Below are 13,193 nucleotides of genomic sequence, written 5' to 3' on the forward strand. Positions count from 1 at the left end.
ACCACACACCGTAATGCCCATTACACATTTTAGCAAACTCTGTAATACCCATTACACATAAGGTCACATATGGTGATGCCCTTCACACATTATGCCACACAGTGATGCCCATCACACATTATAACACACACCATGATGCCCAATACATATTTGATACAGAAGTGCCACTTACCTACATGATCATTGCTAGGGAGTTCTTGCTTGATGCCAGGGGCTTCATGCTCTTTGCCAAGGGGGAATACATGCTCGTTGCCAAGGGGGAGTGAAATTGCTCATTGTCAAGGGGAAGGGAAACTGACTGCCGTCGGCCGCACACAATTTAAAGCAATGACATCCGGGCAGAGAGAGCTGTGCACTACCCGGCTGTATAGTCAAGGCAGGTCCTCGAATATTTTCAACTCTTCCACTGGACCACAAGCCAATAGGAGATGCTGACAGGGAGGTAGGGAGAGGGTAGAGATGCTGACGGGTTGTTAGAGAGAGGGGGAGGGTAGGGTGCTGACAGGGAGTTAGGGAGAGGGTAGGGATGCTGACGGGGAGTTAGGGAGAGGGTAGGGATGCTGACGGGGAGTTAGGGAGAGGGTAGGGATGCTGACGGGGAGTTAGGGAGAGGGTAGGGATGCTGACGGGGAGTTAGGGAGAGGGTAGGGATGCTGACGGGGAGTTAGGGAGAGGGTAGGGGTGCTGACAGAGAGTCATGGAGAGGGGGAGGGTAGGGATGCTGACGGGGAGTTAGGGAGAGGGTAGGGGTGCTGACAGAGAGTTATGGAGAGGGGGAGGGTAGGGATACTGACGGAGAGTTAGAGGTATGGGTGCTGACAGGGAGTTAAGGAGAGGGGGATGGTAGGGGTGCTGATGGGGAGTTAGGGAGTGGGGGAGGGTAGGGATGCTGATGGGGTGTTAAGGAGTGGGGGAGGGTAGGGATGCTGACGGTGTGTTAAAGGGAGGGTGGGTGCAGGAATGCTAGCAGGTAGTTAGAAGGAGGGTGATGGCAGGGACTCTGACAGGGAGTTACATAAGACATATGTATATAAGACATACTTCTCCTGACCATAGGCATTTTGCTGGGTGCGGCAGCTATCCCTTTGATCATAGCAGCAGCATCCCACTGCCGCGCGGGGTCCTTCACATGGCGGGTCACACAGGAACAGTGTGGCTCTCTGCCCACGGCGTCTCTCCCCTCTGCTGTAACAGGAACTCAGTGACTACAGCACCTGCGCAATCTGTCATGCCCATGCGCAGTCACTATATGGAAGGACACCGCTAGTTCCGGTTGCAGGGGGAAATGATAATCAGCACGCAGCAGGGAGCGCAGACGCCATGGTCAGAGAGACACCCTGTTCCTGTGTGACCCGCCACGTAAAGGACCCTGCGCGGCTGCTCAGCATGACAACTTGATCTGTCACCTGAATCCGTCACTGATTATACAGCCGGGCAGGGCACAGCTCTCTGCTCGGCTGTCATTTATTTAAATTACTTGCAGCCAGCGGTCTAATGGGTGGTCTGGTGCACCCTCAGACCACCCCTTAGAGTCGCCTATGTTTTTTATGTGTATCTGTACTGTCACTGCTTAACTGTACCTAACTGGCTGTTGCACAGCAATCCAAACCAAATTCCTAGTATGCGCAAGTATACCTGGCCAATAAAGTTGATTCTGATTGGCTGGATGTTTATCTCTCTTTATCACCCTTGCATTTATCTCTTGTTAAGGCTTAATACATCTGCCCCATTGATTGAAAAAAATCAAGATGTTGGAAATGTAGCAGATTCCGCCAACTTTCATGCATGTATTTTTCCTAAGGAAGGCACCTAGAATTTAAAGCTATTAGATATAGTAGCTTAAAACAAATTTCTGAAATGGGTGTGTGTTCTCATTGCAGTAGATAGGTGGCGCACTTCGTCCTCTATCGGGCCCTTCTGCATAGAAATGACCTGTTCGCTGAGGCAACTGTCCCTGCTGCTGCTGCTGCTGCTGCTGCATGAATGAACAATAAAGCAATAAAAACTATTATTGTAGAAGGATTAAATTGGTGATAATAACAATAACAACAGTATATGCAGCTAATAATGACACTATTGTTACAATGAATAATAACATGTATGTGTCTTTTAAGTAGACAAATATTTTACCTGTCTATATATATAAATATATGTAGAGAGACATCAAAATTGAAAATGGAAAATGCTGTCAACTACTACTACTACTACTGCTACTACTACTACTGCTGCTGCTGCTACTATTACTACTACTACTAATAATAATAATAATAATAATAATAAGTTGTGTCATTAGCAGAGGGTAATACTGTACACAAACATCTTCCATAAGGTACTGTATGTTTAGGTTTCAGGTTATAAAATAAGTTGTGAAAAACACAGAGGTGTGATCTGCGGGGATTTACATGTACAGTCTACCAAACAGGGTTTTCTGTATTTTGGAGATGGAAGTCTGTGGGTTCACTAAATGTCGCCCACATAAACTTCTATAGGGTGTCACAAGGGAATAGCTGTGTCCTGGTGTCCTGTCTGCCAGTATTACAGACGCAGCGACTCCAGTCTGACCATCACATTGGTAGCAATGTAAGCAGCAGCATTGTACCCACCTCTGTCCCCGCATCGCAATGTCACCGCACACTCACCAGCGCACAGGAGTGGGACAGCATCTAATGCATGTACAGCTGCATGTGTGTGTATATACATATTGTGTGTGTGTGTGTATATATATATATATATATATATATATATATATATATATATATATATATATATATATATATATATAATGGAAATGGTATAGACTGCAGAGAGACCTACAGTAGGTAGGAGTTCAAATATACCATCACCACCACATGCCGACCCTAAAAGCATCACTAGAAGAAGCAGGTCCAAGCCTGTACAGTTCCCAAACACCCCCGGCTGAATGTGTCAGTGACATTACCTAAAACTAGGTCCCTGGTCAGGAAGGGGTTAACGCTAGTTAGCGTCACAGGCAGCCGCGTCCCCTGGGATTGGCACCAGGACTTCCCTGCCGGGTGATGCGGTCACTATCTATGTCACCGTGATGTCGGGATATGAATGGGATGTCACCGGAACGTGACGCTGTGACTGTGCAGGAGGAGGAGGAATCACTGGAAGACAATCAGCCCCCGGAAGGGTTAATGTGGGGGTATCACTAGTGCTGTGTGCCTGTGAGTGCCGGCGGGTCAGAGGGCTGCGCACTGACACTGGGACTCTGCTCCACCCTCCTCAGTGTAAATAGAGAGGGGTCAGGTAGCAGTGAGCTCACACTCACACACCTCCTGCGCCGGATCCTTGCTCCGTCTCTGCACCACTGCGTGAGCTCTACTAGTGGGAGAGAGAGGGCGAGAGCTGCCACACAAGGAAGTATAAAAGCCCCGGGGGCAATTGGTTTCATCTCTTAAACTGAGACAGTGCAGAGACTTGTTATAGGTCGCGGTCCCCACGTGGTTCGCGCTTGTATAAAAGTTTCAGTGTATTGGCCCCGTGCCCTGATTGCGGGGCCAGGAACTCCATAGGACAATCGGGAGCTGCTCTGTACAGCGGGACACCGGGAGCTGCGCACAGGAGACCCCGCGATCTGGTGACAGGGGACCCCGGGAGCTGATCACAGGAGGAGACCCCGGGAGCTGATCACAGGAGGAGACCCCGGGAGCTGAGGAGCTGACCTATGGATACCCCATAACTCTGAGCACAGCTACTGCAGGTTTGGGGCAGCAGCACGGCTGGAGGTGATCCCAGGGGACTGCTCTGGATCTGAGGACAGCACAAGTGAGATCCCACGGGCAGCAGGAGGTGGATCGCTGTGTGAAGGGAGGTGATCATCCTGAGGTCCGGCCACCAGATTCTCCGCTGCCGGCAGCCGCACTCAGTGTCTCTGTCCCCGGACAGCTGCTGTGACATTTCCAAGCGATCGCTAGCTCTGCGGATCAGGACTATGCTTCTCCCGCTGCAGTTTGCCCTCTTCCTGGCTGGTGCCCTGTGTTCAGCCGGCAGTCCCACGCCTGCATCTGAGCCCAGTGGCTCCCAGGACACCTGCTCGTCTTGTGGGATCCGACCCCCGGAGGAGTTGGCTAGTGTGGACCAGGACTTTCTGGAGGTGGTGAAGAGACATATCCTGAACCGGCTCCAGATGAGGGACCGGCCCAATATAACCCACGCAGTGCCCAAGGCTGCTATGGTGACTGCCCTGAGGAAGCTGCACGCCGGCCGGTTGCGGGAGGACGGCCGGGTGGAGATCCCTAACTTGGACGGACATGGCATGTCCAGCCCGGAGCTGCAGGAGCAGAGCGCCTCCGAGATCATCAGCTTTGCGGAGACAGGTGGGTGCTCGCCGGCTGCATCTGGGCAAAACTGGCATAGGGGGGTAGGGGCAGCACGCATGGGCCAGGTGAGCTGATATATTAACTTTGAGGCAAAAGTCCGGGCATAGGTAGCAGTGGGCTGTGGACGGGAGAAGGCATGTAGGGTGCAGATGTTAGGGCACAACAGGCATGGAGTGGGTCTGGAAACTGCCAGTATGGGCCAGGGGGAGAGTGGGCATTGCATGCACAGGACAGGGTTAATGGGCAGAGACCATATATAGGACATAGGAGTATGTGGGAAAAGCAGATGTGCTAGAAAAACTGGATACAGCATGGGGCAGATATAGTGGGCATGGCACATACAGGACAGGCTGATCAAAACACAGAAGGTAAAGCGGAACTGTCAGGGTTACTGAGCAAAGTACATATGGGATTGAGGAACTAGGCACAACATATAGAGTGGACGCAGTCATATATACAAGAAAAGGTTAGTGTGGAAAGCACACGTCACAGGACTAGGCACTTCATTCATGGGAACACAGAGTGGACAGAGTATGCATTGGACAGGTGTGTGCAAATAGCATGTTTGGGATACAGCGAGAATGGTACAGGGACCTGGGCATACAGGTAATGGAAACCGCATGTATGGGGAAGAGGGATTTTGCACAAAATGCATGAGTGCAGGAGTAGTGGTTATAGCCAGGGCATAGAGTGGTCATGTAGAAGAGGGGGAACTCATTTCTCTATGCCACCTAATTACACCTCCTCCCTTACCCCCATTAAGCAGAGACAGGGTTTTCGGCATCCCCCTGCAAACTAGAATGCTTTTCTGTGAGAATTACTGTGCAGGGTGAATGTGTAGGTTCAAATGTTCCAGCTCACCATTAGAGGTGGTGGAACTCAGTTCTACCCTGTTCCCCCTCACTTTAACCCCTGCTTTTTATATGGGAACTGGACTTGAAAAGCATGGGCATGGAGGAAGGGGATGCAGTTAAAATCCGGGTGGTCGGGATCCCGGCGTTCAGAATCCCGACGCCGAAATCCCGACACATCCTCCCTCCGTGGGTGTCCACGACACCCCTGGAGGGAGAATAAATTAGTGTGCCGAGCGTAGCGAGGCACCGGGCCCGCTGCGTGGCGAGCGTAGCGAGCCCGCAAGGGGGGCGATCCACGTCCCCCCCTTGTCGGCATTTCGGCTGTAGGGATTCCGGCGTCGGGATTCTGAACGCCGGGAACCCGACCGCCGGGATTCAGTACTGAATCCTGGAGGAAGAGCCCAGAATACATGATACAGTGTTAATGAGAACAGCAAGCATGGTACAAGAGAATTGGGCTCATCAAGCATGGATTGTGTAGTGGGCATAAGATGCTTGCTAGTCATGCAGAAACAAGCATAGGACTGGAGACCTGGATATGGCAAATATCTAGTCACAAAATGGGTATAGAATGCATGGGACAGTAGTAGATGGTATGGCATGCCTAGAGCAGGATACATGATGCATGTGTAGATGAAACAGCAGGTATCATACCTTTTTTAGAGGTGTTATTAAATAGGAGGTACCTGTGATGTTTTTTCTAAGGCAATGATGAAAGGTGCACTGTGGCACAAGTTTCCCTGCATTGAAGGTACTATACATTAAAATATTGTCAATTTTATGAGGACATGATCCTGAGCATCACACACAAATCAATGAGGATATCTAGCACAGGACACAGTTGGAGCTTAAATAAGTACTAAGGTAAACCTGCAGTGTAATATGAAGTCTTGCCCTTTTTCTACACATGCAGGAATGTAATGTTTATTTCTACACACGTGTCCATGTACACATCAGTTCCACACACAGGTAATTCTGGCAGGACCAGTCTCTATTAAAGGGCACATTGCTGTTATCCACTTACAGGTGTGTTCCAGAGTCTAGGGAAAGTAGGTTAAAATGTTGTCTAATTTCTACAGCATATTTATTTGTTTAATAATCCCCCATGTATCTATTTTAATGTATACATTTTTGTATAAGGCAGATGTATATTTGTCTAATAATCTAATTTTAATCTATCTATTTATCTAATTATTGAATTTTAATCTATCTACTTATATAACATCAACTGATTTTCTTCTATAGATCAACAATCTATGGGTGAAATGTAATAGGATGAGAGATTCAGAAAGTGAGAGATTTGGTAAGAAATCTCCAGTTTTTTTAAAGTGGCAATCATTCATACAGCAAAACCAGTGTGATTTTGCTGTGTCAATGATTGCCACTTTAAAAAAACTGGAGATTTCTTACCAAATCTCTCACTTTCTGAATCTCTCATCCTATTACATTTCACCCTATTTGTCTAATATCTATCTAATTATCTAATTTGAATCTCTATCTGTCTATCTACATATGTAAGATCAAATAATTTTTCTTCTATCGATCATCAATCTATTTGTCTTATATTTATCTAATTATCTAATTTTAACCTGTAGCTATAATCTATCTATCTATCTATCTATCTATTTGTTTAATATCTGTCTACTTAATTAGTAACAACCTAATTTTATCTATCTCTATTGTCTCTGGGACAAATTCTTATTTTGCAATTGGTTCATTCATTATTAGGGGGGGATTTTTCATAGTTTGCTTGCGGGAAACAAACACCATCCTCAGATGGCACTGATTTCCGCAGTCGTCCTCCTTCCTATGGGAAGGAGTTCCACAGTTGCTATGATGGATGTAAGCAGATCCCTGCATAGCCTCCACACTGGGTATTCTGTGACCGTACGCATGCGTGAACTCATGCACAGTCAGCTGGATTGGGACTGGAAAGTATTGCTTCTAAGTCAGGACAGTTGTCCATGCATCAGAGAAATACTTAGCACTACTTGTTGTGAGTTGGATACTTAATTATGAGGAGCCACCCAGAACCCGATGAAGAAGAGCCCCCTTTCTGTCTATCTCTATTTATTGATTTTATAACTACACTTTCAAAGGCATTTACTTTCTATCACTATTCAGTCTATGTTATAGTGTTCTATTTTTTATCTCAGAAGGCATGCTCTATTATTACAATACATTTTCTTGCTTTGTTTTTGCCACTTCACTATAATATAGACTTTAGTGTTGAAGGAAACGTCTGATATATTTTTTTTACACAGTAATGATTTTGTGATTTCCACTGATGAAAAAAATCACAAGAATTGGAATTTCTTACATATATGTATGTATGCTACAGCACATTGATTAAATCATTATATTGAATTCACAATCCAAACACTGGCTGTTCACACCGTAGCTGGCAAACATGCCTGAGATTCCCCATAGCACAATTTGTCTTTTCATTTAGGACAGCGCAGAGACTGGTGTAATCCACTAGCACTTGGCAAAGACTAAGGCCCTGTAGCATCTCTCCATGTCTTAAGAGCTAATAGTTCATTCATATCTTTGTTAAAACCTTGGCAAGTTGGCAGTAAAGTTTGCGCAGAAAAAGACACTAATGAACCTTGTAGAAAAGTTTTTACCGGAGAAAAAGAGCTGTTAAAGTCTGTTTTGATGAGGGTAAATCTGAATATATTTGGAAAAGTATTTTTGTTAGCTTTCTCTTGCAGAACTATGATAAAATGTGAAATATAGCTTTTTTATTATTAATTATTTTCCTATTCTACCTCGTGTCCCTAATATGCTTTAAACAAATTCTACTTCTACCTCTATATTTCTGAGTATAGTAAGAGTACTACATATTCTCTTTTGGAGCTGAATAAAGTGTATGCTGATCGGATTTTCTTCCACAAATACTCTTCAGGGTCCTTTCATATGGAAAATTGTTCTATATTGTTGTTGCAAAATCTTTATCTACCAGAGGAGGCTTCACTCAGCAGCTGTGATTTAGCAGTTGAAATGGATTTCAAGATCAGCAATCATTTTCTAGACAAAGTTGTGGAAATTTAGAAGGCGGTAGGGATAGGAGACACAAGGTTTTCTTGCTGAAGTGTATTTATAAATTACAGTATGTAAGCTGATGATCATTTGAAGAATAAGCCATAAACCATGCCAGTGTGTTAACACTGTTGTGTACTGTGTTTTAAATAGCTTATATATTTGATTAAAATGCATGAAAATTTCTTACATTGACTCTTTTCATCTACAGATGATATCACAGCTTCTAGAGCCCGACTCTCATTTACAATTTCAAACGAAGGCAACCAGAACCTCTTCGTCTTCCAGTCCAATTTGTGGCTCTACCTCAAGCTTCCAGATGTGATGGAGAAGAGTGGTAGGAGAAAAATCCGTATAAAGGTTCACTTTCAAGATCCAGAAGACCCAGCCAAGATGAACCTTGTAGAGAAAAAAGTTGATGTCAGAAGAAGTGGCTGGCATACGTTCCCCTTGACAGAAGCTATCCAATCTCTCTTTGAAAACGGGGATCGAAAACTAAGCCTTGAGGTCCATTGTGATGGCTGTGAAGAGTTGTCAGTTATTCCAGTGTATGTGGATCCAGGAGAAGAATCCCACCGCCCCTTTCTTGTGGTCCATGCCAGATTAGCTGACAACAAACATCGGATTAGAAAAAGGGGTCTTGAGTGCGATGGGCGCACAAACCTGTGTTGTAGGCAACAGTTTTACATTGACTTTCGGCTCATTGGCTGGAATGATTGGATCATAGCTCCATCGGGCTATTTTGGGAATTATTGTGAGGGAAGCTGCCCAGCCTATTTGGCTGGTGTCCCCGGGTCAGCATCATCCTTTCACACAGCAGTGGTAAATCAGTATAGGATGAGAGGGTTGAACCCAGGGACAGTGAACTCTTGTTGTATTCCTACAAAACTAAGTACAATGTCTATGCTGTACTTTGACGATGAGTACAATATAGTCAAGAGGGACGTGCCTAACATGATTGTGGAAGAATGCGGATGTGCATGATTGGAATGCTAGGACAATTCCCAATTTCATTGTGCTTCCACCAGTGGGATTCCATGTCACAGTGATGTTTGAGACCATTTCACACGTGAAACCAGTGCCAGTCTGTGGACGATAATCTTCACAGGATCTAATAGACATATCTTACAAGATTGTAAGTAAATATGGCCACCCACCGAGGAAGTAAATATTAAATGTCAGGGAGAATGCCAAAAGGGTTTCATCCACCTTTCAGGCAAGTCTGCCCTTTCATGGGATAAAAAAAAAAAATCACATTCCTGAACACCTTTTAAACACGACTAAACTGGGGTAGCCGACCCCAAGATACGAGGGTGCCGGATTTCTCAGCTCTTTCTGTGACCCTCTTCCAGCACTTCCAACAGGAATGTATACATGGTAGCTCAATGAAGGGCTTGCCTAAAATAGGCCTTCTGAAATGGATTGTATGTAGAGCACTGCAAGTAAGAGGTACCACAAATGACAACAAACTATCTGCATGTGGTCTACAAAATTTCCGTGGAGCCTCAGCACAAAATTGAGGCAATGTGCAACTTTTCTACTGTACGGACTAATGTGACTGTCTTACATTATGCACAAACTTGCAATTATCCGAGAAGTAACTGGCATGTATGGGAGACAATGTAAAGGAAATACAGAGATCTATATTATATTTGTAGCCCCTTTGATAACACAACGGAATGCTATATTCTTATTTTGCCAACTCATCTTGCACTGATGGGGTTAAATCACTGGGATTATCCAGAAAAGGCGGAGGGCGAAGGCCCATCAGTTTCATGTGTGGAGTGTCAGAGGGGCTTCCATGCAACACAGCACTTCCAAACTGCTAGGTACTCATTTCACACAATGTTTGCACTTCTCACTGCCTTGAAAAATGGTACTTGACAGTGCACTTAAATTCACTTAACTTCTTCCCTGCTACAGAGAACACTTGGTGCAGTAAAGGGGGTTGAGATACTTAGTGTCATGCAAAAAACACACCACATTATTATTCACGTTTGGTATGTTATACTGAATCCTGTAAGTCCAACATTTAGAAAAAGTGTCAAGAGAGCAGGCAGGATAGACCTAACACATCAGGTCTTGTGCGAAGGACAGTAGTTCTGCTCAGTATTGGAATGAACGTATAAGGGCCCCACTGCATTATACCTGTGCGCCCAGCTGAGCTATGCATTTCAATGACATCACACCAGGCGCGATGGACTTGAGACAATACGTATTATTTTATTTTCTAATATATTTTTATACTTGAAATAAATTCATTCGCTTTTCTTGCTTTCCTTAAGCGAAGGATTGTTTGTCATGTTTTGCACTGAATAGATGCATGAATAGTCAAAACTGCCATTTGTAAAGAAAATAAATGGATATTTTTATAGCAACTTAAATACATTTTCATTTGTATTATACATCATTTTGGAACCAAAGAGGCCAACATCATAGACGTTATTATGAAGCTTTGAGGCTCATTCACACTGTAAATACTTTCAGCTGCCTCTCTTATGGGCCTACTGTGTACATTCCTTTTTGGGAAATCAATGCATTTTATTTGTTCATTTCAAGGTGTTTTTTTTGTTCTGTTCAATACGCATATGAAATGAAGAACAGAAAAAATGGACAGTTGTAGCATAAAATATGTGCGTTCCTAAATTCAATGTTTGTTTTATTTAATAAAAATTCACGTTAGGTTCTGTTACATAATAATAATTTAAAACCAAACTTTTTTATTTTCACTTAGTAATGCTATCAAAGCATTTTCTTGTGGTGTACAGTTTAAATAAAGAAAACATTTTTAAAACAAAATATTATTGTTATTACTTAGTATTTGCTTTCATTGGAAGTCAATTGTCAGGAAAAATGAAAATTTTGAGGTGCAGAGTACAAGTGACTTCAGCAAAGTGCAGAGGATTGCGGACGCAGAGTGGTCTCTTATGCAGCTCCTCCCAAATGTGCACCTTGCACTGTCCATGTGCATTATCCAGATGCAAAACCTGTCAGGTTCATCTGATGCTGTCACAGAGGAAGTCCAGTGTTTATCTTGCAATATAGTTCGTAGTTAATGACTGCATGGTTACTAAGAATTTTTTGGAGCTAATTCAGCTTCAGTCGCTGATAAGCAAAATTCCTATTAGGTGATTTTTGGTAATGTGGGCCAGGGCTGCCATCAGAAATTGTGTAGCCCGGGACTGAGAAAATAGGCAGGGCCCCCATTCCCTCTCCTGAACTCCTGGAATGCCTGGTGAGATCCGTGTCTGCAGCATTGGCCGCACTATTCAACCTCTACATTGCTTTAGAGGAAATGAGAACCTTGTTTATAACAAATTATACTTTAAAAACTACAGTCATGCCCCCCCCCCCCCCCGATGTACACATAAGTTCAAGCCCTGAAACTGTGGTCGCAATCTGTATATCTGTCTTCACTAAATTTCTATGTATCATGTAGAATGAAACCTTTATAGAAAGTTTACAGTTCAGAGAGACAAAAATGTACTGTGTATAAAAAACATTTACTTTTCCATTCAACGATTACTGTTACAGGTTATAAACATTCATTTGAATCAATGTTAGATACAATCTACATAGATAATAAATTAAATAAGTGCCTTGTGCAATTTGCAGTTGGAACAATGTGATGTTGGATTTAAGCCAAGTAAGGGGTTAACTGTGGCAATGACACAACACTGGGCTGGGCTGAAAGACATGAAATGAGAATATGCAACCAGAAGGAAGTCAAATTCTTGGCAAACACATTGAATTCTTAGGACATTATTAGCTTCAAGCTTTAACAAATAATATCTCTTGTAAGGAAATGGTTAAGTGACCCAGGTTATGTGAGAGTGCTGTACAGGGATAGGGGACTGCTATTGGCTCATTTACACAACATAGGAATGTGCACGTGCTTATTTGGCAAAATTATCAGAACCTCTCCACTCAGGCACGTCGCATAGTGGATTTCCTTTTGTACTATTTAAAGGGAAAGATTTGCGCAGTGTGTATGTGTACACATATACATCTCATCTCATTCAGCAGAGATCCTCGTAGTACCTGTAGGACTTCACCATTGGGATGATTTCTGACAAACAGACCCCAAAGTGCAGCAATTGAAACCTTTTCCTCTTTCCTCTGTTTTTTGCATAATTTAGTCTAGAGGGTTTCCCATAAAAAAGATATCATCCCTGTATATAAATGTACTTGTATTTGTGGAATGAATTGGTCAAACATGGTTTAATCTGCACATGAAATATATTCTCTGTATATTGTTTGATATATATATTTTTTTGTCAATGAGTAGCAACTGCCATCTCGCTTTCTTAGAAGGGGGATTTCTTGGTAAGTGGGGTTTAGGTGCATGAGTGAGCCTAACATGATATTTCATTTTGTGGTTTGTGGGTCAGGATTATTTAAATGAGATAAGAGTGTTTGCCCCACAAAAAGACTTCTGAGGCCACAAGATCAAGTCCCCCTTGTATACTTACACTACAATGCAGTTTGTATTGTCCAGTTGCTGCTGTTGGAGAAAAGTACATTTCTAAGTACACGTCAACCAATGTTAGATAAATATTGAAGCAGATAAAAGAGATATATGTCAGACATACATCCCGCAGTTTAGGTACATGAATTATCCTCAAAGACTGGTCAGGAATAAGGCCCTCATTAGTTACATTCAGTTTGGAGAATAAGGGGACTATGGTGGTGAGCTAAAGTTATCAACATTCTGTATTGCCCATTGTAACATTGATGCCAAATTGTTATCATACTGGGGATACTCTGTGAGCAAGTAACTGTAACAACCCCATCCTTACTTTCTCCACAATGTTTTCGATGGGTATGGATCATTAGGTTGTCCCATGAATGACTGACACTCTTTAGGTCGACAGGCAGAAGGATGACAGGGACTGTAGGTCGACAGTGTACTTAGGTCGCCACACGGAAGGTCGACAATGCAGCAGGTCGACAC

General features: G+C 43.7%; 1 protein-coding gene across 1 annotated transcript; it reads left to right on the forward strand.

The window, feature by feature from the left end:
• Window positions 1-3,190: 3,190 nt before the first annotated feature.
• On the forward strand, window positions 3,191-11,022 carry INHBB (inhibin subunit beta B). Its single transcript, XM_083153630.1, has 2 exons — window positions 3,191-4,340; window positions 8,451-11,022. The coding sequence occupies exons 1-2, from the start codon at window positions 3,956-3,958 to the stop codon at window positions 9,221-9,223; spliced, it is 1,158 nt and encodes a 385-aa protein (XP_083009756.1). The 5' UTR covers window positions 3,191-3,955; the 3' UTR covers window positions 9,224-11,022.
• Window positions 11,023-13,193: the final 2,171 nt, after the last annotated feature.

The sequence above is a fragment of the Crinia signifera genome, chromosome 7 (assembly GCF_055691185.1).
Source record: "Crinia signifera chromosome 7, ASM5569118v1, whole genome shotgun sequence".
Classification (NCBI taxonomy): Eukaryota; Metazoa; Chordata; class Amphibia; order Anura; family Myobatrachidae; genus Crinia; species Crinia signifera.

Bases quoted from the DNA above. Each gene is read 5' to 3' on its own strand.
- INHBB (XM_083153630.1), top strand. From the start codon at position 3,956: ATGCTTCTCCCGCTGCAGTTTGCCCTCTTCCTGGCTGGTGCCCTGTGT. The intron at 4,341-8,450 runs GTGGGTGCTCGC...TTTCATCTACAG, and splicing joins CATCAGCTTTGCGGAGACAG to ATGATATCACAGCTTCTAGA.